At 47.1% G+C, this 24344-nt stretch overlaps 1 protein-coding gene across 4 annotated transcripts in view; it reads right to left on the reverse strand.

Annotated features, from left to right (window-relative positions):
* The window catches only part of UBR4 (ubiquitin protein ligase E3 component n-recognin 4), a 132128-nt gene that overhangs the window by 54326 nt on the left and 53458 nt on the right, over nt 1–24344 (reverse strand). For 2 of the 4 annotated variants that reach the window (XM_042997359.1, XM_042997355.1), the window contains exons 42-60: nt 23871–24023; nt 23193–23420; nt 22740–22897; nt 21635–21806; nt 21152–21353; nt 19831–19994; nt 19173–19389; nt 17968–18184; nt 15960–16023; nt 15388–15522; nt 14223–14397; nt 13204–13344; nt 12209–12330; nt 11413–11524; nt 9517–9647; nt 9218–9395; nt 8650–8754; nt 6953–7090; nt 5932–6106 (exon numbers count right to left, since the gene is read on the reverse strand). In XM_042997359.1, coding sequence (XP_042853293.1) covers nt 5932–6106; nt 6953–7090; nt 8650–8754; nt 9218–9395; nt 9517–9647; nt 11413–11524; nt 12209–12330; nt 13204–13344; nt 14223–14397; nt 15388–15522; nt 15960–16023; nt 17968–18184; nt 19173–19389; nt 19831–19994; nt 21152–21353; nt 21635–21806; nt 22740–22897; nt 23193–23420; nt 23871–24023 — 2987 coding nt within the window. The remainder of the gene's footprint in view (nt 1–5931; nt 6107–6952; nt 7091–8649; nt 8755–9217; nt 9396–9516; nt 9648–11412; nt 11525–12208; nt 12331–13203; nt 13345–14222; nt 14398–15387; nt 15523–15959; nt 16024–17967; nt 18185–19172; nt 19390–19830; nt 19995–21151; nt 21354–21634; nt 21807–22739; nt 22898–23192; nt 23421–23870; nt 24024–24344) is intronic. The other 2 variants (XM_042997357.1, XM_042997358.1) reach the window with 2 other exon arrangements.

Consider the following 24344-nt stretch of genomic DNA (forward strand, 5'->3'; position numbering starts at 1 on the left):
ATGATGGTAGCAGTTCAATACTTGCAGGATAAAACACAGCAAGCTTTGCGATGGGATTAAAATCTTCAGATACGCAGAACATACTTGTGAATACACATGTATGAAAGAAAAGTCAACAAAATGAGCAGAGTCTGGACCTGGACCAAGATGCTGTCAGACTGCTGGCTTTTCAAACTCTTAAATGGGAAGCCTAACAAACAAAGGGGGTGCCTGGGTGACTCAGTCAGTTAAGCATCTGACTCTTGATCTCAGCTCAGGTCTTGATCCCAGGTTCGTGGGTTCAAAGGCCCCATGTTGGGATCTGTGCTGTGCATGGAGCTGACTTTAAAAAAAAAAAAACAAATAAAAAATATCTAACCAAAAAAAAGTAAACTCTACACAAAAAATTGCAACTTCCTTTTCTTTCTTTAGTGGCTTAAAGTAACAACAATTCAGTTACTGGGGCGCCTGGGTAGCTCAGTTGGTTAAGTGTCTGACTTCGGCTCAGGTCATGATCTCGTGATTCGTGGGTTCGAGCCCCGCGTCGGGCTCTGTGCTGACAGCTCAGAGCCTGGAGTCTGCTTCGGATTCTGTATCTCCCTCTCTCTCCACCCCTTCCCTGCTCACGCACGTGCTCTCTCTCTCTTTCAAAGGTAAACATTAAAAAAAAAAAAAAAAAACTAAAAAAAAAAACCAGTTATTAACATTATTTAAAACGGGTCATGGGTGCCTGGCTGGCTCAGTTGGTGGAGCATGCAACTTTTGATCTCGAGATTGTAGGTTCAAGCCCCACACTGGGTGTAAAGATTACTTAAAACTAAAAAGTCTTTAAAAGAAAAGCCTTTAACAATTGCTCGATTAAATTATCCCTGAAAAAGGGGCGCCTGGGTGGCTCAGTCGGTTAAGCGTCCGACTTCGGCTCAGGTCATGATCTCGCGGTCCGTGAGTTCGAGCCCCGCATCGGGCTCTGTGCTGACAGCTCAGAGCCCGGAGCCCGTTTCAGATTCTGTGTCTCCCTCTCTCTCTGACCCTCCCCTGTTCATGCTCTGTCTCTCTCTGTCTCAAAAATAAATAAACGTTAAAAAAAATTTTTTGAAAAAAATGAAGAAAAAAAAATTATCCCTGAAAAAAACAAAAGTTAACTTAAAACCACTTTAGATATTTCTATTACTAACATGGCTAGATTACCTAAAATGGCCTTCCTAAAGACGCTAAAGATATAAAAAGATAAAACATCATTTTAGAAGCAATGCTGAGGGGCACCTGGGTGGCTCAGTCGGTTGAGCGTCCGACTCGATTTTGGCTCACGTCATGACCTCACAGTTGTGAGATCGAGCCTCACCTCAGGATTCTCTCTTTCCCTCTGCCCTTCTCCCCTGTTCCCGCTCACTTGGCTCTTTCTCAGGATAAATAAACATTAAAAAGAAAAAAGCAACGTGGAGTCTCAAGAAATCTGAAAGGATTGAAATTACACAGTATGTTCCCAACCATGGTAAGTTAAATCGTAAATTAGTAACAGAAAAATAACGAGCAACATACTTCTAAATATCCTATGAAACAAAGATCCAATTACAATAGAACTTAAAAAACATTCTGAACTGAAGAGCAATGAAATACAATGCATCCAAATACATGGGATCTAGCTAAAGCAGAATTTAAAGGGAAGTTTAGAGAGAAATATATAGCTTCAAATATGTACTTAAAATGAAAGGTGGAACACCAATTATTTAAGCTTCCCATCTTTTTTTTTTTTTTTCCCTCTGTATTTTAGAGAGAGAGCATGAGCAGGGGAGAGGGAAGAGGGAGGGAGGGAGAGAATCTTAGTGCTTGGTCCAACCCTAGGATCATGACCTGAGCTGAAATCAAGAGTTGGACGTTCAACTGAGCCCCCAGCTTCCATCTTAAGCTAGAAAAAGAACAAAAAATTAACCACCCCCCCCAAAAAATAAGGTACTACACCAACTTTAGTAAGCAGAAAAAAGAAACAGTAAGAGTGGTAATGAGCACCTGAGTGGCTCAGTCGCTTCAGCGTCCAACTCTTGATTTCGGCTCATGTCATGATCTCACAGTTCATGGGTTCGAGCCCCAGATCGGGCTCCATGCAGACAGTGCAGAGCTTGCCTGAGATATTCTCTCTCTCTCTCTCTCTCTCTCTCTGCCCCTACCCCGCTTGGCATACTCTTTCTCTCTCTCAAAATAAATAACTTAAAAAAAATTTTTTTTTAAAAAGAGTGGAAATAAAATAGAAAACAGACATAAAACAGGAAAATCAAAGGCAGAATTCAGTTCCTTATAAATAAAGTTGGTAACTCCAAGCAAAACTGACTTTTTTTTTTTAATTTTTTTTTTTTTTCAACGTTTTTTATTTATTTTTGGGACAGAGAGAGACAGAGCATGAACGGGGGAGGGGCAGAGAGAGAGGGAGACACAGAATCGGAAACAGGCTCCAGGCTCCGAGCCATCAGCCCAGAGCCCGACGCGGGGCTCGAACTCACGGAGCGCGAGATCGTGACCTGGCTGAAGTCGGACGCTTAACCGACTGCGCCACCCAGGCGCCCCAAAACTGACTTTTAAAAAAAGAACACGGGCACCTGGGTGGCTGGCTCAGTTGATTAGGCTTCCGACTTCAGCTCAGGTCATGATCTCACAGTTTGGGAGTTCGAGGCCTGTGTCGGGTTCTATGCTGATAGCTCAGGGCCTGGAGCCTGCTTCAGATTCTGTGTCACCCTCTCTCTCTGTCCCTCCCCCATTTGCGCACGCTCCCTCTCATAAACATTTGTAAATTTATAAAAAATAAAAATGTTAAGTTACCAATATTAGAAATGAAAAAAGGTAATCACTACAGATCCTAAAGACATTAAAAGGATGATAAAAAAAGTTTACGAACAGCTTTATGCCAACAGACATCTTTAAAAAATTAACAAATTATTTGAAAAGGACAACATACCAAAACTGACACATGAGGAAACATAAAAAATTCTGTATCATTTAAAAAATGAATCTGTAAACTTTTTTATTTAAGGGACAGAAAGAGCATGAGCGGGGGAGAGGCAGAGGAAGAGGGAGAGGGAGGGGGAGAGAGGGGGAGGGGGAGGGAGAGAGAGAGAGACAGAGACAGAGAGAGAGAGAATCCCAAGCGGGCTCCACACTGTCAACACAGAGACCAACAGGGAGCTTGATCCCATGAAGTGTGAAATCATGACCTGAGCTGAAATTAAGACACTTAACCAACTGAACCACCTAGATGCCCCTGAATCTGTGATTTTAAATCTTCCCTTAAAGAAAGTCCAGACCAGATGAGTTCACTGCTAAATTTTTAGAAGAGAATTTATACATTATATAATGCCGTTCTCACATAAGCTCTTCTAAATGACAGCAAAAGGGGAAACATGTCCTCACTTTAGGAGGCCAGAATAATATAAATACCAATACCTGACAAAAACGTTTCAAACAAAAATTACAGGTCTAGATAAAGTATTAGCAATTCAAATCCAGTGATGCAAAGGACCGGATATCACAAGCAAGTGTCCTCACAAGGTTGGTTTAATAACAGAAAAATCAATTAATGTGGTTTACAACTACAAACAGATGTAACAAAAACAACTGGAAAGCTTCAAACAGATTGTAAGAAACTATAAATTAAGCACGGGTGATTTTTTTCAAAGAAAAAAAAAGCTATCACGAGAGATGGAAAAGAGAATATGATAGTAAAACATCTATTTTAAGTAGGCTCCCAGAAAGAAAAAAATGACAGAAAACGAGACAGAAGCAGTATCTGTTGAGCATAATAGGTGAGAATTGTCTAGAATAAAAAGACACTAACTCAAACATTCAACATTTCCAAAGACCACTAAGTAGAAGATATGCAAAGAAATCCATCCTAACCATATCCTAAAAACGATGATAAAATAAATATTTTATAAGCAGCAGTAAGAACACTATTTTCGAAGAAGCAGTAATTATGACAGCAGGTGACTTCTCACGGTAGGTATCGTTTTCAATTTGGGGGGAGAAAACTCTCAAAGAAAACTGTATACCCATCAAAAACATGTCTACAAAATGTGAGCTGAATAAAGACATTTTCAGACTGAGAAAATCTGAGATTTTGTAACCAGCCGCCCTCCCCTAAAGGAAAATCTAAATGACATACTTCAACAGAAAATGATCCCAGACAGGGGCGCCTGGGTGGCTCAGTCGGTTAAGCATCCGACTTCGGCTCAGGTCACGATCTCGCGGTCCGTGAGTTCGAGCCCCGCGTCGGGCTCTGTGCTGACAGCTCAGAGCCTGGAGCCTGTTTCAGATTCTGTGTCTCCCTCTCTCTGACCCTCCCCCGTTCATGCTCTGTCTCTCTCTGTCTCAAAAATAAATAAACGTTTAAAAAAAAAAAGAAAAGAAAATGATCCCAGACAGAAGGTCTGACATGCACAAGAAAATGCCGAGCACAGGAAGAGGTAAACATATAAGTAAATCTGAATAAACACCGACCCCATAAACTATATAAAACAGTAACAATACCTTGAAAGCTTCAAAAGCCTTTTTTAAAAAGAAATTAAAGCACAGGAAAGTCACCGCTTAAGTTGATAAGAAGGGGCCAAGCCTTCTAAGGTCCTCTCTAGTATTCAGGTAGAAGATACAGCTCTTAGTTAACTCTGGTTTTGGAGAAGTTAAACGTACACACTGAAATGAGGACGGTAACCACCAAGACACTGCAGTACCAAACATGGAGGGGGGGCAGGTAAAAGGAAAGAAAAAGGAATGAAAACATAGGAAATCAACCCAAAAGAGGACTGCAAAGACAAAAAGAGGCACCGAAACAGGCAAAACAAAGAAACAGCAGGAGGTGAACGGTAGGCATAAATTCAAATACATCAGTAATCAACACTAATCACAAATAAACTTAACCATTTTGATTAACAAGCAAAGGAAGACTGGATTAAAAAGGCTTTAAATAAATTTCAAAAAACAAGAAATCACAAAGACCACATTCTCTGGACACACAGAATTAACCCAGAGAGCACGTTAAGTGAGAAAAAAAAGATTAAGTAAAAAACCCCTTCGTGTTAAGTTAAAAAACAAACCCCATCAAACTATCATCAGCTGGGCCAGAGGTCACCTTCATCAGAGATGTTCCAAGAACTGAGGTTCAAGTGGTAGGAAACGGGGAGTACGGGAGACACTCGCTGACGCCCTCTGAAAATGTCTCTGATGCCTATCGGCTCCAGTGACCTTTTGTAGAAATCGTGGAGTTCAAAGTGCCAGTTATTATTTCTGCACTAATGTGATACCTGTGGGCAGTTATCTATCAACAAATCTAACAAACATTAGAACACAAATGTATCTCTCTAGTCACCTCTCAGTTCAGACTACCTTCACTCCAACAATCCAGCACCAAACACCACCACAACTTCTTGAGGGAGACGGATTAGGATTTTACAGATCGCTTTCAATTTGCCAAATGCCCTATCACTGGTATCTCCAGCTATAAACACGTATCTGCTGTCACCTTATAAACACGCTGAACACGGGGAGCTACTACTTCTGGCACACACCTAGCAGCTACAACTGTTGAGCCCAGAACAGTGCTGCTTGTAAAGAGAATGCTACAACATGGGCTCATGGGTGATGAGGAAACAAGAAAGATTTGAGCGGGAAGATACACGGTTTTCCGAAAATCACTTTAGAGTGACTGAGGATATGAAATCCGGGGCCTTAAGAGAAAAACTACTTCCTATTCTCTCTGCCATTAACCTACACTGATGTAATCCTAATTAGGGTAAAGAAGACAAACCTAGAAGGCTTCCTAAGACCTTAAACTGTTTCCTGAATTTATTGCCTTCGGTATTTCAAAAGAAATATACTGGTATCGTGACTCCACCTCCTGCAACTGGTCCATCATCCTGTTCCTGGAATCTTCTCCCACAGTCTCTTGACTGCAAATGACCAAGTCCTAACCTGTTGCTAGTATGGACATCTCCTTCTCCTTCCCCTTCTCCTTCGCCCTCAGAGCCGTCTCCTTCCTGGTGTCCGGTGGTGGTGCTGATGGCTCCAGTGCTTGAGCTGACACTTCCTGGTCCAGCTGGGTGCCCCTCCACCGTGGCATCACCATAAGCACTGCTCCGACCAGATACTAGAGGGAAAAGGTTACAAAAGTGTATATCGTCGCCCAAGCGTGGTGGAACCCAATGCATTCTGAAGTCCGCAATAGTTAGGAGACGACCAGTAGCTTTAGAACATTTTTTCTTCTGCGTGAAGAAGAAAAGAAATACGGAGTGAATGCAAGATTCTGGCCCCATAGCACTATGCTGAAAGACTCCCAGGGCACCAGTCACTCAACCTTCTATGGTACAGGAGATCCACCTACAAAAACAATCTTAATCTCTGTTGCTGATAAATTTCCATCTCGTAACCCAAAGGACACTCACATTGACTTGGGAATCTAGAAATTACCAGCTACTCTTAATCTCTTCTACAAAATATTTTCCTATCAAATTTTTAACCACAGACTGGTTTACAAGGTCAAACCCAAATGGCATGCTTTCTCATTCTAGAGCCCTGCCCTTTCAGCCAGTAGACTATGGCCTGCCATGTTAACACATCAGATCATCAACAGGAGGACTGTCCAGAACAGCTTCCCCCAATAGAGGGGGACAAGAGCCACAGTACGAAGGACTTTAAGGTCGTACCGTTAACTGTTTTAGATCAATCATGATTTGGGATTATGCACGTCACTGCTTTCTCCCAAAAAGAGACAATTAAAAGTGGCCTGTAAAATATCCCAATATTAACCATCTGGTGCTTAAGCTATTATCCCTGAACGTTTGAAACTCCAAAGTTGAGGTCAAATGAATTTCTCAAGGCTTTCAGCGAGCCCTCAAAACTTCCCTTGCCTGACACCAACCCCCAGAACCCGGGCAGAGACTCCTAGTGTGTTCCCGCCCCTGCCCAGGGAGATCGGGCCCCCCAGCCACATTACCACTGTGCTCGCCGGCCACCGAGTCCACGGCGCTCCCCCCGCTCTCCGAGCCCACGCTACCACCATGCTCAGCAGGGGAGGTCCGAAGGGTGGAGCCGTCAGTCGCCGCCGTGCTGCCCTCATCGTCCGAGGCTGGAGCTAAGAGAATAACGAGAGCTGTTACAGGTAAAAACCCCTCCTGGGGCGACAGCATCAAACCACATAGTGCAGAGGGGACACAATGCGGTTGATACATCCTGTCATCAAAGGAAAAAGGGAGAGATTTGCTTTGCTGGTTAATCACCAACAGGAACAAACACTGTACACGGTGCATTGCAAACAGTACTTAGACAGAAGTGAAACCCCAGTTCGCTGGGCATTTCCTTCGCTGCTATACTACAGCGAGTAGACAGTGCAGAGATCCAACGAGAATCTGTGATGTGGACACTCAGTTTTCTAGTTAGAATGCTTCACAGTCACCACTGTCTAGGTGTTACTGACACCTGCTGAGATCAGAGACTACCCATTACCGTTCAAAGCACAGAACTCTGAATCTTAAGGAGATTTGTTTTGCAATCAGTTCATTTGTGCTTATGTGAGGAAATCACTTGTCGTGAGCTCTTGAATCAACCTTGTTTGTTTGTTTGGTTTGGTTTTTGATCAGGTGGTCCAGAGGGGAGTTCGTTGGGAAATTTCCCCCCTCCTAATCATCCTCATCAGACGCTAAGAATGAAGCAAGGAAATTCCCCAGAGACAGCCACAGCATCCAGGATCAGGGCTGAGCTGAGACAGGAGGAAAACGCTGGATGAGATACAGGGGGGAAGAAAGCCAAGACAGCCACAGAGCACGGCAGAAACACAATCGGCACAGCACGACGGCCACCTCCGAGCCTGAGAGGACGGCAACGAATGAAACTGGAGAAAAGCGACACACACCACGGCAGCAAGGTGACAGGGACAGCCAGTTTCTCCCCCTCTCTTCTATCCAGAGTTAAACTCCCAAGAGAAGAGAGAGAAAGAAAAGAAGGAAAAAAGAAATACAGGGAAGCAGCACTCTGGAAAACTCTAGATCAACCCTTACGTCACTCAGGGGTTGATTTTCTAGTGGATCGCCCAGGGTCCCATCCTCCTCTATTTGGTCCAACTCTCTACTCAGGACATTTTGGTTTTTTCTTATCAGATCAGCAAAGAGGTGGAGTGCAAAGACAAAACGGGGTCTGACGAGTTCCTCTGCACTTCCACCCCCACCTCCCGGGCTCACAGGCCCCTGCCGCTGAGCCTCACCGACCTGAGGCAGAACTCAGCTTCTTGCCGCTTCGCTTTTATTTGTAAATGAAGAGAAAACAGTTAATGGCATGAGCTCTAGCTACTCCTCGTCTCCCTTTCCATGTTGTCTAGAGCGTCAGGACTCTGGCGAAGAGCCCTGAAAGCTGTCACCGGAGCCCTACAGCTGACCACCCTGCAAGCCGCTCTCTCGGCCTTTCCTCGGGAGACCAGCGGGAGCCAGGCAGCATGCAAAGTGTCAGGAAGCAGAGCCACGAGCGCCTTTGCCGAGCTGCATCACCGTGCCCTCCACGCCCGCATTCCTAAAGCAAAGGCAGAAGCAGGAAGTCCAGAATGGCCTGTCAAAGCAGCTGCCCGTTCCACTCTCACAGCACCAGAAGCGAGGCCGGAGGGTCCTGGGGCCCCAAGCCGCGCTCCTTGCTGTGGACAGTTACCTGATGCTGTGGTGTCAGAGAGGGTTCCTGCGTCCAGAGAGGAAGAGCTGGGTGCCTGGCCGGACAGCCCCAGGCTCTGCAGGCCCAGGGCACTGCTGCTGCTGCCTGGGAAACAAGTGGAGAGTGAGCACAGCATTCCTTCCAGACCCCGTCCACAGCACTGCTTTGGCTGCCTGCTGCCCTCGGGAGTCTAAATTCACCGGCGTGTGACCCCCTCTGGCCTGGAGGAAGTTAATCAACAGCCGGTGCTGTCCACCCACCAAGTTTGGTTACAGACATGGTGGAAGGCTTCCTTCAGCTCAGGCAGGACACAGGCCGGAGGAATCTAACAGATTTGGGAGGAAATAATCCAAAAGACCAAACTAACGGAAATGAGGAGATTGGTTCCCAGACTGCAAATCCCACCACGACCCTGTCACTCTCCACCTGTGTCTCTGAACAGCTCTCACCCAGATCCACCTCTCCCCAAATCTGGGGACAAGCTAAGTCAGCCGGATATCAGTAACTGCCAGACCCTCTCTGCTGCTCAAGGCCGCCGGGCGGCTCTGCTCCCGGCACGGCCTTCTACCTTGTTGGTCCTGCTGCAGGCTCAGGGCAATGGCTAGTTCAACCATGGTCTCGTCATCTGCATCGGGCGGGATGTCCAGCATGGGGGGGAAGCCCTCTGCGCCTGCCAGCAGGGCCTCCAGGGGAGAGGGGTTGCCATTGTTGACATTTTCAGCTGTCTCCAGGACCATCGACTCAGACTGCAGAGAGAAAGCTCTGTCAGTGTCCCACAGTAAATGGCAGCTTTTGCAAGTCCACAGAATGAGAGCTAGAGGAGAGCTAAGAGACTCTTCCTCCCCTCTCCTGCTGCCAGAGACTCACCACCATCTCAAAATCTCCATGGTCCACCTCACTCTGTTCCTGGCTCTCCTGACGGATGTGACCAGCATTCGGAATCCCTGATGACTGCATTTTCTCATCTGCATCATCATCATCATCGTCATCCTTATCTCCTGAGCCAAAGAAACCCCAGTCACCCAACAGTGCCTGTTCTTTCCTCCCTTGGCGTGTGGTGTGCAGAGTCATGCAGCAGCGTAAACCCAAGACGAGCTACCAGCTAGAGCCCTATGCTTTAGAGGTAAGCCACAAGGACACCCCAGCCTTGTCTCTCACTCCCTGGGCCCAGCAGGATCTTGCCCCCTTAGGAGAAGACTTTCCCAGCTGATGAAGTGACAAAACAAAAAAAAAAAAAACCAAAACTGAAAACAAAACGAAACAAACAAAAAAAAAAAACAACCTGAATTCCACGGGCAGAAAAATCTAAGACCAGTAGGCCCCAGGAGCTCCCACCAACTCCCACGAGACCTTGGGCAAGACCGGGGAAATAGTACAATTGAGATGTTTATCTGTGACATCACGGCAGCCTGGAGTATCATTTCACTCCTGTCCAAAACAGCTGTGTTGTGGGATTTTCATACTACATAACCATTACGAGAAGAACCAGAACTAAAATGTACAACCATCGAATAGAAACTGAGGCCACCGCTACAGGTCCTGCCCAGGCTGGCTTCTGTGTCAAGTGGGGAGCCCTTCTGATAACGGAGAAAGGAGTCCGGTTTAAACCCCTAATTGTCAGAAGAGGGTGGAGGCCTTCCTTGCCTTCCACTTACTGGGTTGTGAAAGCACGTGACAAAGGCCTGAACTGGAAACGTCAATTACCTGTATGGTAGTTTCTCACCCAAGAAAAGAGGCGCAAACTGTTGCCTAACTCAAGTTTACATTAATAAATAATATCCAAAGAAGGTTATCCGAAGATCGTCAAGTTGCACACATTCCAATAAACCTGCAATTGTACCAAAAGGTGGCCACCAGCCACGTGTAGCTGCAGAGCAATGAAAACGCAGCTAGTCCAAAGAGACATGTGGGATTAGTGTGAACGCACTACATTCTGAAAACGGTACAAAAAAAATTTTTAAATGGGAAGTATTTCATTAGCAAATTTTTATACTGAGTGCATGTTGAAATGGTATTCTTTACATACTGGACTTACTTCTTTTTGCTCTTTATAATGTAACTAGTGGAAAATTTAAAGTTACATATGGGACTTTCATTGGAAATTTACTTGTGAGCCAAAGGAAATAACCAGAGAGTTACATAATCGTGCTAATATTTAGACATTTTGTAGAACTGCTTTTACTAAAATGTTAAATGTCATGCCCTTGACTTGTGTCCAAGTGCATCAGGAGGGGTATCTCTTGTGATATTTGCTAACAAACTTACTGTAGGTCAAGACCACTGGGGATACTACCCCTTAGGCAATAGAATGGGCCCTTAACGAAGAGTTCTTATGCTAGGAAAATATAGGTTTCCTGAAAAATGACTGTTTTTTGTCTTTACTCACTGTGACTTTTGTTAACTGTTCTTATTTTTGCTATAGCTCTCGGGAAGCTTTCAGCCGAATATAAAATCTTCATTTGTTAATAATGTAAGACACATAACAATCTCAGGACAGAAATTTTCTATATCCTTGGCTCACTTTTACCATTAACCTTTCTTTGTTTTCTTATGGCTTCAATTTTATTTTTATTCTATTTACTATATGCATCTTTAGGTGCCACCTTAAAATCTTTATGGAACAAAGCAGGGTAAGACACAGGATAGACAAACAAAGCTTCCAGGACCTTGGTCAACATGAGCAATACCTCCTAAGGCTGTACACCTCCCTCTCCCTGGCCCCACCACGTGCACACACAAGCCTAAACCCAGACTTCACATTACCCATTGGAGTGTTGCTTCGAGGGGAGGATGGCAATGTCACATGTCTCCGCTTGTTCCTGGGCCTTAGGACTCGAATTAGAGCTTGTTTACAAGAGAAGCTCACAGCAGGATCCTGAGATTAAAAAAAAAACAAAAAACAAAAACCAAAAAACCAAAAAATTAGCATGCTTATTAGGTTTTATATTATTCACGAAATTGTCTATAAAAAAACTTTCCTTTCTTGGTCGGTCACTTACATACGTGTGAAAGACCTATCTATCTACTCTCACCTGCAACCCTGCTGACCAAATTCAGTAGTTAATCCCATCTCCAGACCTGGTATATGTTAAGACGCACTTCCTACCTGCCTGAATCTCAGTTCCTGGTAACAGACTGGCTGGTCACAGTGGCTCTCTACAAACGGATCTGGCTTTTCATCAGATCGCAGGCTCATCCTCGCTCTGTGCTAAAATCAGTACTTCGAACATTGAGCTTCTATGACACAATCACTGGAACTGGATCTTGATGTTCATTCACACACTCATTTAACAGTAACTTAGCACAAACTATGTAGCAACCGCAGGTATATTCCCTGGGGACTTAGCACTGAACAAGAAAAACAAAATCCATCCCTGTTTCAAACCTTTCTATTCCATGAAATGAGTGAGATTATAAAGATTTCATTGATATTCAAAACCCTTACTTCCCATTACCTTCCTTTAAGTCTACTGTATTTCCTAACAAACTTACAAAAAAAAAAACGTTTCCCAACATTCCCAGGCCAATACAAGATATCTGGGGCTGGCCCGATACGTACGGGACACAGTAGCATCTGCATGTAGATCTTGGATGCTGTATTAATACAGTCCAGCTCACACGTGCAGTAACCATGGATAATGTCCACCAGGGCGTTGACGGTAGCTTCAATGTGAGTTAGGCCTAAAGGGGAGGAAAATACAGTAGAAAAACTTCTAGCTCCTTGAAAATCTAACACGGAAGTACAAAGTCTCATCCCCACATAAAGGTCAAGCTAACAAAAACCGGCAAGGGCTCACGCACTCGGCAGAACAAACAAAACACACATACAAAAGGTGGGTTATCAACATCATTTGTGATTTACTTTATTAACAGTCTCCTAATCTCTCAAACTGTCCTCGGAAGCCTTTCCAGATATCCTGCATCACTGAAGTAAGTAGGCGTCTACTCTTAGAAACCAAAAGAGAGGGTAGAAAAGTATGACGAGATGAGCAGATTGTACGTGTTCCCCATAATCCTCAGGTCTTACGTGATGATAAACTTGACTCTGACCCGCCTTTTAGGTTTACTGCCCATGCAGCCTGCAAACACAAATGAGCACCAGGGCTCACTCTACTTTCCAAGATTGCTACTCGGATCTTTCCTTTTCCACGTACACTTTGGAGAGTGAGAAGTTAGATACCAAACACAGCAGCAACTCGGGAATAAAACATTCTCAAGCTGATGCTTCACTTCTCCCTTCTGAAGTGGCTTTGATCAAGCTCTCAAAAAATTTTTAGAACAATTATAACTGCCAGTAAGGATACAGAGATACACAAAAGTGCCCCTCTCTGAGAAATATTCAACCCCAGGGGAGGAGATACGGTACGAGAAAATCCCGCTTCCCTGCCACACTGCTGAATTCCTGAATCAGAAAGAACGCACTCATCTCAAAGCCTTCTGTTTCCTGACTATTAATTCTGGAAGAAATGGCTGGTGAAGGCTAAAGACTGAGGGCTCGATCTGTTCGAAGACAGAACTTCGATCAGGCCTCAAGTATCCCTTTTAACACGATACCTGGCAGGCAGGCAGGAGCCAAGAAGGCATTCTTGGGCTTGGACGCGTGGAGTTTCCAGAAGTGGTTCACCAGCTGGGTGATGAAACTGCAGCAGTCTCCTTCCAACTGCTTCTGAGGATCTCTCCCCTCATCCGCTCCTTCTAAGCAGGAGACAGAAAATGATTAACAACGGTAAATCTGACATGGAAGTTAATTTGTTTTAAGGTTAACTCAGGTCAAGGAAGCTTGCCTGGGGAGGGAGTTTCAAGTGGGGCCCCAAGCAATATGCCAACTATCCCTAGACTCCAGCAGGCACATCTAGGAAAAAAACAGTCTGGGAAAGGAATATCACAGAAAACATTGTATGTTAGAATTAAGTAGAAAGGGGAGCATTCAGGATCTTTATAGCAGACTCAGAGATCTCAGGTCCAACTGCTCAACTTCTAAAAACTAGGGGAACACGTGAGATTTTCTGGAATGACTCCTGGATGAGAGTATTAGGAAGAGGAACCGGATGATGACAGCAGATGGGAGCATGTAAATAACACAGAATTGCAAAAACATCAATAAACTGTATTTGACAAAGCAAAACAAGTTAGGTACCCAGCCAACGTGAAGCGAAGGGAGGAAAACAGAATCAAGCATGGAGAAAGACCACTGCACATGTTGTTAATAAAACACTGGCAAAAAGAATAGCAGGAGAGCAAGATTTGACCCTATTACTTTAAAGCAACCAGGGCCCAAGCTTAGCTTTGCCCTAAAATCCTAAGAGGTAGTTACTTCAGACAGAGGTTATACCTGACATCCAGAGCACTAAATAAACTCAAGGATGATTGAAGGGGCAAGCAATAGAAAGAATGTTCGCTTAAATGGTATAATCTGAACGTCAAAAGCCCTACAAGATACGAAGACAAGGGTAAAATCCCTGTCTCAAAGCATGCAGTCAGGCAGAGGCCAGAGATACGAAGAAGAGAGTGAAAGGCTATAGAAAGTGTTATTAAGCAGATTTCAGGATCACGACCAGGTAGGCCAAGTTCACCTGTTTCCATCGGGGGCAGCTTTGACTCCGTAAAGTGGACAAGGTTGTTAGGACGCATGATGGCAATGGAGCGAGCTGTGATCACCAGCCTCTGGAAGACCTCGGGGTCCAAATCCTTGCCTTCTTTGCTGGATGTGTTGAGACACTGCACAGCTTTGCTCAGCAAGGCCTGATCCTATAACAAAAGTATCACAGAGGATGAACCAAAACTAAGGGCTGGGTAGGATACTCCAGCAAAGAGGACAGAACAGCTGGCAGATCATCAGGATGGCTACCTCCTCTCGGGAAAGCAGGTTAATTACCGCCAACTACCTGGAACAAGTTTTCAAAGCAGCCCAGTACAGGTAAACTTCTTCACACAGAAAACATTAAAGGCACAAAATTCAGAAGTCATGAAATAAGTATCAAAGTGTGACAGGAAAATGTGGACCCACCCGATTCTCCAGACCTGCAACATCCCCAATCACTTTGCTACAGTGGAAGAACCGTTTCTCTGCGAGTTCCTATCACAAAGAGTCTGTTTCTGAACTGCCTTTCCTCAAGAGGTTCAGCAGGTGAAACCTGCATTTCTCGGTGTTCTGGGTTAGAGGCACCAATGCTAACCATGGCATCTGGCCTGTTGGCTTCTTCCTCCTTGATCTGTCACCTTTTCCGTCTATGGCAACTGCTCTCACTTACTGCCTTCCACCACCACTTACATTTATAGGTGAGACTCCCCCCTCTCTTCCCCCTGCACACCCACCCCTGCCCCCAGATTCCCCCTCAGAGTCTCTCCAACAACCGTTTGGCAATCTCCCCATAAGCAAGTACACCTAATCCAGGGTTGTGCCACAGCTGGAGGAGGATCTCCGCGATTCCCAAGTCCTCACACTTTTTCCAGGGAAAGCACCCCCAGTCTTTCTTAGATCTTGCTGATGCTATTAGTGGCCAAAAACTCAGTGCAAACCAGGGGCCCATCCGACAGCTTGTCATCAGTTTTGAGGGGTAGTCATTAATTTCCCAGGAGAGACTTTAGACGACGTGGGTCTCATCTCAATGGGGTCGTTTCCCCACCAGACTTCACCCTCCCCTCCTCATTTTCCACGTGAAAAGTCAGCTCACTCGATTCCCCATCAGTACCACAACCTCCACTTCTGCAGAAGGCTTCCTGGGAGGGAATGAGTACCTTATGGCTGTGATAGGCCGAGCGGCTGGTGTGCAAGCTGGCCAGGAGGCTCTTGGACTGCTGCTGAACACTGGCAGGTGCCGGCAGGGACAGCAGCAAAGTGGCCAGCTCCTGGGCTGCATTCTTGTTTCTCTCCTGGTGCAGAAGACAGCAGAGTTCTCACTAACCCCACCAAGCCCATGCGGAATGGACGGTCTACGCTCTGCCCTCCCCCTTCCTCTTTCCAAGGCCACCGGTGCTAGGTTATGCTCTACGGACTGCTGAGAGCAAGATGAAGATTTTCAGAAATGACAATCCTCCCACAACACGGGAGCAGGAATCGAGTCCAAGCCTATGACTCCTGGAACCGCGTTCTTTCTACCAGCACTCATCCTACTCTATGAAATGCCCTTGCTATGGATCCCCCCAAAAGTAGGACAGAAGGCCTTAAGCCAAAGACTTCTCTGGAGCTTCTCTGCAAATCAAGATTATGCTATAAATATTCTTTAGCTGCAAGGCCTCGGGCCTCTGACAACTCCACTGACTTCCTGCCTCTTCAGAAAGCTCCCATATACTTTGAAAAAGTCACTTGCCTTCTCGATGATTGGGCCAACAGCAAAGCAGCTTTCCAGGGCTTCTAAAGAACTCACAACCAGCCTAGGGAGACAGAAAAGCTGGCTTGAGTACAACAACAACCCTTCTCTCCAGTTGTGCTTTAGCCTGTGCAAACTATAGACGGAGGGACCTTGGGGACAGCTAATGAATGCCAAATACAAAATCAAAGCACAATAAGACCTGCCACAGGCACCATGCATATCGTTTCCTTGTGTTACAGGCCAGAAGAAACCTGGCTCCTGCTTGGAGATCAACCTGAGGCCATGTTCATAATCCGGAACTGAAAGACGGGGCTTTTCTTCCTCAAAACGGATAAGTGTGCTTCCTTCTGCTGCCTGTGGCAGGGATCACTGAGAGGGGCTTAACAGTCTTGCTGCAATGGGACCCGAAGCTCAGGTGCCCATACGTAGGTAGGCAAAGGGATACACAAAGGGAAAGGTTAAAGCCATCTTCTTACACTGGGAAGGTAAAGGTAGTATTTTATTCACACCTCCATGAAAACGCACAAAGGCACTTCCTAGGAGTCCCTAAGTACGGGGAGAGAACGAACGGCGTTTTCAGGAGCATGCCAACTGCCAACATTCAAAGGGTGCAACAAAGCACCTTTAGAAAACGGAGCCATTTTCTCCTGGGAAAAAGGAAACCCAACTGTGGAAGGGTACCCAGCAACATGCTCCCCAGGGCTTATTCCTGTGAGTTTAATGGAGCCTGGTAAAAAGACCGACATTCTGATGCTGAGGCTCCGGGCAGACAGGGAAAGGTATAGAGAAGGTAGCTGGAGGGGAAAAGGTCAAGGGGTAGAGGAAGGCAACAAAGAGCCGGGGAAGAGGGACCCGAGGCGTAAAACGCAGTTGGACAGAACAAGTTGTCCGCTGGCTTGTCAGACACTAGGGCTCTCCCGCTGTCCTACGGCCCGCCCCCGCCCCCTGCTCACCCACTGCGGAGAAGGAGCGGAGAGGAGCGGGGTACGGAAGAGCACACTAAAAGGTTCTGGAGAGGCCAACACCAAGTGTGCACGCACAACCCTCCACACACTCCACTCTTACACGGGATAGCTCGGCAGCCATGCAAGGACCGGAACAGAAAGAAGCAGGAGGACTCTTCCACAGAAGCAGGATCAACGCAAAGCCACACCATTGGTTACTGCTCTCTGGCACACACTCACCCGTGCAGAGAAAAGAAAGAGGGCATACTAACCGGTCCAGCTTGGTTAGGGACTCAGTTTCAGAACTTGGGGGAGAAGCAAAGGAAAAAAAAAAAAAGGAAAAAAATGTGAAGCTCAGAGAAACCTGGAAACACATCCTAAGCAAACAATATAAGAATAGGGGAGGGGGGGAAAAAAAAAACAAAGAGAAAGAGAGAGAAAAGGGAGTGGGGAGGCTGGTGGTGGGAGGCAATGATTCCAAGCCAGGCTATTCTTTCCGACTTACGATGTAAGAAACTCAGCGTCTTACATCATGAGTCACTTGTCTACCGCGGCAAACCAGCGGCCCCTAGCACAAAGAAGCCAAGCGCAATGCTTAAGAAGGCCACTGGGGGGAGCGCCAGGAGGCTGTGAACTCCGCCGCAGGTGCAGCAGACCGCCCCTTGCCAGCAGCGCCATTACCACATAAGTTGGCTGCTGCGGAGAAAGAGAAGACGATGAAATCGGAATGAACCGGAAGATCTTCCCCTATAATGTCAGCAAGACTGGACCCACATCTCTAACACTGGCTTAAGCATCTTCTACTCAGCAGTCTCTCTGGCTACTCCAAAGGGCACCTGAGCATTAAGAGAAGGCACAGAAGCCCCCCCAGGCAGACTGGAGCCAGACGGCCCTGAGCAGGTTTCCAGGCTCCGTTGGTACGCTAAGGGGGCACAGGGCTGTGTAACAACCTGAAACTCGCAGGCTGGACCCGGTAGTTCTGAGAGACTCTCTCGGGACAGGCTGTGCCGGGAGAGGGAAAAGTGGTGAGGACCGGAACCAACCCCTGCCGGTGCCGGTACCTCTCCAGGACAGTTCCACTGGTGGTGGCAGGGGCTGCAGAGTCACTGTCTCCAGTGCCATTGCTCTGGTTCAGGTTCGAAGGACAGATGTTGCTGACGGAGGCAGAAGGGAACTCTTCCGGGGGCTCGTCAGGCCAGCCGAACTGCTCCTTAGTCTTGCCATATATCTTTACAGCATCGATCATGGTGACACCTGCTGGATCCACCGAGGCCCCGACTGCAACAAGTAAGAGAAGCCGCTGGAACGCACATTCTCTAAAGGGCTAACGTGACCACCTCGCCTCCCAAGACCTGACAAGGCAGCAAATCCCATTGATTTTTGGTACGGAAGAACGCTGTCTCCTGAGACTTGAACAGCACCTTAACCCTGAGGAGACGGTGATGAAGCATGAAGCAGCCCCTCCATGTGACCGAAGGCCTAGAAGTCCACTTCTCAGAAGAGCCCCTGGGAAGCACCGCGGGAATCCTCTGGTGCTATAGGGATTCCAGCATCTGCCGCCCTCCACCTGCAGGGAGCTCTAAGCGCTCCCTTGGTTCAAAGCGCAGGTTGTCATCGTTCATACCGATATCAACTATCTCTAGGAGCAAGAGGGGCCAGTAAATGGCACAGAAAAGTGCTAGACTTGTGAAAAGCTCACGGATTTGTACTCTGAGAGTTTAAAGTATTTGACAGCACAAGGCCAGGCATCTGTGCTTTAAGAGAGCCTGGTGAGGGTGCCTGGCTAGCTCAGTCAGTGAAGCACACAGCTCTTGATCTCAGGGCTGTGGGTTTGAGCCCCATGCTGGCTATAGAGATTACTTGATAAAATCTTAAGAAAGGAAGGGAGGGAGGGAGGGAGGGAGGGAGGGAGGGAGGAAGGTAGGAAGGAAGGAAAAGAAAGGGAGAAAGAAAAGAAAGAAGAACGAACGAACAAACCTGGGGATTGTGTGTTCATCTTGCCTCCTCTCTGCCCACCCATGCAGGCAGCCGTTCCAGCAAGGCTGAGCCAGTCCCAACAGAAGCTAACCCTCCCCATTCTCGTACATCCCTCTCCACCCCCTTGCCTCCTTTCCACTTCCAGTGAAGCTCAGGGTTTCAGGATGGCAGAGACCACTGAGAAGCAGAGAGCAGAGGGTTCCCAGAATACTAGAGAGCCACAGAGAAGTGGCCCCCAAGTCAGCAGCCAAGTGAGAAGGGTGGGCCGTGCCAGGAGCTGGCGACTCACTGAAGAGGTTCAGCTTCTTGTCAGCCTGCAGGGCTTCTTCTCTGGTGAAGGGGAAGTCAAACCAGCGCGAGCGACTCAGGTTAAGCTGCATGGTTCTGCCGAAAATCTCAATGTATGATGGGGCCCGTTCGATGGCCTGGGTCCCGATCTGGATCCGCATGCCTGTCATCACCATAGTGCTGTTGTTATTGCTGATTTCAATGGTGAAGCCGCCAGGCTAGAGGGAGGAAAGGCGCACATCAGAGAACGAACACGAGTTCTTGGGGGCAAACGTATAACCCTTCACCTACAGGTGCCAAAGCATGCGACCCCAGATGAGTCCTTTATCCTTCTAACGCCTTGGTAATGACTTGCTTACTTCCAAGGATAGAAAAATAGAAGCAAGGGAGTGGACAGTCTCCAACTGCAGGCTACTTTCTCATCACTAACCACCTCCTGCTGCCCTCTGCACAGTGACCCCGTGGCTAACGTTGGAACGGGAACCCTTCTGTGTGGAAGTGAAAATAGCCATTTATTCCGGGGACCACGTAACTGGAATCAAGGGTGACTGTAAGCATATATTTTACACTCGCATCCTAAGAGAGGATGTGTCTTTGAACCACACTGTTTATGAGGTCCTTCCACCCGGGCACTGTACTCAGCCCAGCACGGTCCTCACCTTGGTGTTGGCCACATACATGCCGGTGGAATTCAGCCGGTGCTTTATCTGCTGCGCATTGTAGACCTGTAGGAGGTCGTTACCACCAAACTCCACATCTGTCAGCTGCTGGTTGTGTTCAAAGAAGTCGATGGGGAAGGTCACCTGGCTGGACGTGCGGGTCGCTGTGGGGAGCAGCACCAGCGTGTGAGAGTATCAGTGCACGCTCCCACCTCTGCACCCCCTCCATGAGTAAAGCCCCTCCTAGGCTGACTCCACACTCCAACACTCCAATCAATCTCTGCAGGACACCCGGGATCACGACGTGTGCCTCAGTACGATGCCTGCACAGGGCTAGCTGTCCAACAGTCGTCACCCCTGACCACAACACAACCCGGCGGGACAAAGAATTTGCGTGTGGTATGGAGTACAGCTAGTAGCAACAGGCTCCCCTCGTGACTGGTTTATTTAAAGTAAACATGAGGCGCCTGGGTGGGCTCAGTCGGTTAAGCATCCGACTGTGGCTCAGGTCGTGATCTCACAGTTGGGGAGTTCGAGCCCCGCATTGGGCTCTGCTGTTGGTTCGGATCCTGGAGCCTGCTTTGGATTCTGTGTCTCCCTCTCTCTCTGCCCCTCTCCTACTCACGCTCTGTATCTCTTTGTCTCTCAAGAAATGAATAAACGTTAAAAACTAATAACAAATTAATTAATTAATTAAATTGAAAATAATAATAAAAAAAATAAAGCAAACAATAGAAACTACTTCTTTACAGGAGAATGAGCTGCGTCGTCATCTCAAACATGGACTCTAGAACAAATTTCGGTAGCTCTGCTTAACCGGAGTCACTCACTCTGAGTTTGAGCCTTCACACCCTCAAGAGTCCTCTATCAGTCAGGAGTGAGACTCCCGGCTCAGAGATCTAGGACGGATTCGTCACCGCTTGGTAAGAAACGGACCAACGGAAGCAATCTATCCTCCATCAGTTCCACCCTCCACCTCACATCAGGCAGGCCATGTTCCCAAACCCAGAGAAAAAGCTCTCCAACAAGGTCCACAGGATCATTCTTTACCAGGCACCTAAGAAGGCTGGCCTGAAGTGGAGAGCCAGGGAGTGCTTGCCAGCTGCACGATGGGTCTCTAAAAACCACAAAGAACACCGGTGGCCCTAGGAAACTTTATCCTGCCTTTGGGAAATCAGCTAGCACCTATCTCTACCTTCACAGAACAGACAAGCGGAACAGTCACCATTTCCCCACGGATATTTACTGCGGTCTGTTTCGGGGCTTGTCCAGAACACTGCCAACCCCATTCCCCCACCAGTCTTCCCAGGAGGGGCCTTACTGATGGTAGCAGTCTTGCGCTTTCGCACAGGCTTCATGATGCTGACGACACTGCTGGGCTGCAGGGACGGCTGGAGCCAGTAGGAGGTGTTCTCCACGTTGGCCATGTAAATGCGCAGGCTGCCGTCCTCACACAGCAGGATCATGGTGGTCCGCTGCTGCTCGTTGCAGGCCGTGTGCCGAATGGCAACCATGTCTTGGATCTGGCGGAGGGGACAAAGGAGGGTGTGAGTTCCCACAGCTAAAGATCAGAACCTACGGAAAAAAGGCAGAGAAGCAACTAGCTTTTGGGGGTGCGGAAGAGTAACAGTCATTTGGGGGTGCAGAAGAGTAACAAAGAAAAGGCATCTAGGAGAAAATGGGTGAAAATTCTTTGATAAACCGCTTCTACTGCAAGAGCTGGGGAAGTGACACAATATACAAATACAGAAACAGAAAATGAGACCAGGTTCACAGCCAAGTGGTGGAAGAATCTGGCACTGACCTTTGCTTTAGCAGGAAGAGTCTTAATCTCTTGGATAAGGAAAGTGTCTGGCTTCACCATAACTACCAGGGGCACACCTGTGGTTTGCTGGACACAACACACCAAGCCAGGGTGGTTCATCACCTCGGACCACTGGCAGAGGGCAGGAGACGTCTTACTGCCACCATTGGAACTGCAGATGACAAAACCGGCCACAGTCAGGGTACCAATCCTGACTTCCTTCTCTTGATTTATAGGCCATACTGACTAAATACCTGATTCCCAGAGCAATGTATTTGTCCAGGGACTCAAATTACCCACGAGCCTCAGTTTTATTCGAGCCATGTATATACTCTCATATACCCCACGGTGTACCTCCAGCAGGAGTCCTGATTTAAAAATCTCCCCTGCTAGGTTCCACTGTCTGAGGGAAGAGGTGGCCCCTGTGCCTAGAGGCTGTCAACTGCATAGACCATGGAGCTGCCTAAGGCATGATCCTTGGTCCTAGTAAGAATCTCCAAGTACATCAAGTTCTGTGTGAATGGCATCCATCTGCCTTCACCTCCAACCAGCTAATGTTTCACAAAACAGAGGACAGAAATGGTGCCTATGGCACTTCAATGGCTCTTCAAGGGCAGGCAGGAAAGATAGAGCCTAAGCCTCTTCTCCCTGCTCTCTAAATAAACACTTGCCACCTTACGCACACCTCTATCATCAGGACACCTCATGCAAGCCTCTACGCCCTGAACCCCAACCATACTCCCACTGCTGACATCATGTTCTGTTTACTGATCAGTAACTACCCCAGCAAAGAAACTTAAAGGGCATTCTGGCAGCATGGGTGTCTGGAAGCAACTTACATTCCCGTTTCAAAACTTAGTCATCATAGATTTGCTGCCTCGACTACAGCTTTTCCCTTCTGAGTGACAGCAGTCCCCAAACTTCTTCTCATAGCTTGGGGTCTGCGTGGCAGAGGACAGAGCATGCCAACAGCCACCCTGCCAACACTAGGTGCCTCTTGCTCACAAAAGGGAAAGGCTTGCAGGAGGAAAGTAAGTTTCACCAGATCCCCAGCAGATGCCAGCACTGGGCCAGGGGAAGCTGAACACGAAGGGCTCCTTCCCACCTTTTGATGTTGATGGAGAAGAGCTGCAACACCTCCAGAGTCGTCCTGCTGATGGTAGCTGCAAACGATTTGCCTTGACAATAGCTGAAGAACAACATCTGCAGCACATGGGAGTAGTAGACGGACACACCACCACCTGCCACCTGGCTGTTACTGTCCTGTCAGGGCGAAGACACACAACACCTGCATTAACCTCTCATGGTGCCTCAGGGACCAGCATCCAGCTCTGCTGGTTACTAGCTTTAAATCATGATCACAGGTTCTCGTAATCTGAGTCCCTTGGGTAAATCTCAGCAGTACCACGAGAATCATGGAACTTCACGTTGAATCAGTTTGGTCCTAAAGGACAAGAGTTTCCGCTACTGGGGAAAAGGAGGCAAGAGGGAAAAGAACAACAGAGAAGCTGCTAGGCTAGCTAGATCTGGAAGAGGAGAGAGCAACATCCGCCCGAACCTTCAGGTCCTCATGGTTGATTTCCAGCACGTTGGTGACGTAGAAGGGGCCCTGCTGCGCACTACTGGCCTCTTCCATGAGCTGGGTATAGATGTAACCAGCTGAAGACATTATAACAATGATGTTCTTTCCCTCCTCATTGAAGAGGAAGGTAACATCTCTTATCTTGGAGCTCGGTAGGAGAAAGTAGAAGGTGGGGCTCAAGGCATCGACAGACAGGTCGTAAATCTGCAGGACAGAAAGAAGGAAGATCAAATAAGGGAGGTCTATTTCAGCCCACCCCCAAATTATCCTGGAGAATCCAAAGACCTGCCGTTGGCAAGTAATGAGCATTCATTCTCCATCCCACAAGCATCTGTAAGTGTCAGGCACAGAACACACAAAGACAAACATCTTTCTACTCTCCCTCAGGGAATGACCAGGGAGAGACACATATCTACAAATTGTGTGATAAATACAGTAATAGTCATGCACTTGGTATAGGAGAAGAACCAGAATCGGTATCATAAAGCCTACAGATGGAAAGCTCTAGCTCAGCATCATAACAAAAGGCAACACAATGTTAGGGTCGCTCACCTTTAATTTCTGGGAGAAGCTAGCACATAATGGAGATCAGACATTCTGGATTTAAAAACCAAACCATTCTAGGACCACATCATCAACGAGCACTAACTATACCTTGACAAAGTCCGCAGTGACGATCGCTAACTCTGTCTGTGAACCAGGTAACCACACAGCTTTAATGATGAAGTTGCCCGTTGCCAACTGGGGGTGTAGCACCAAGTGATCCGAAACAGAGCCTGAGCTACTGAATGTCAGCACATGGCAGTCCTAGAGAGGGTTTAGGGAACAGACTGGTTAGAAGATGGTGGGAAGTAGGCTAACTCAAGTCTTCCCTAACGTTCCCTGCCTTCAGGTAGGGATATATTCAGGTTTCGAAATGCACAAAAATCATTTCCGATACAAGAGAAATCTGAAAGATATTCAGGAAAAGATTTCTTCTACATTTGAAAGGCTTTTAAGTGTTAACCTTTTTTTTTTTTTTTTTTTTTTTTTTTAAAGGGCTCTCCCGCGCAAAACAGGAGAGTTCTTTTTAGTTTTATTTACTTGGTGAGCAAGCGTGCACGCCGGAGGGGCAGAGAGAAAGGAAGA

This window comes from Panthera tigris, chromosome C1 (assembly GCF_018350195.1).
Source record: "Panthera tigris isolate Pti1 chromosome C1, P.tigris_Pti1_mat1.1, whole genome shotgun sequence".
NCBI lineage: Eukaryota > Metazoa > Chordata > Mammalia > Carnivora > Felidae > Panthera > Panthera tigris.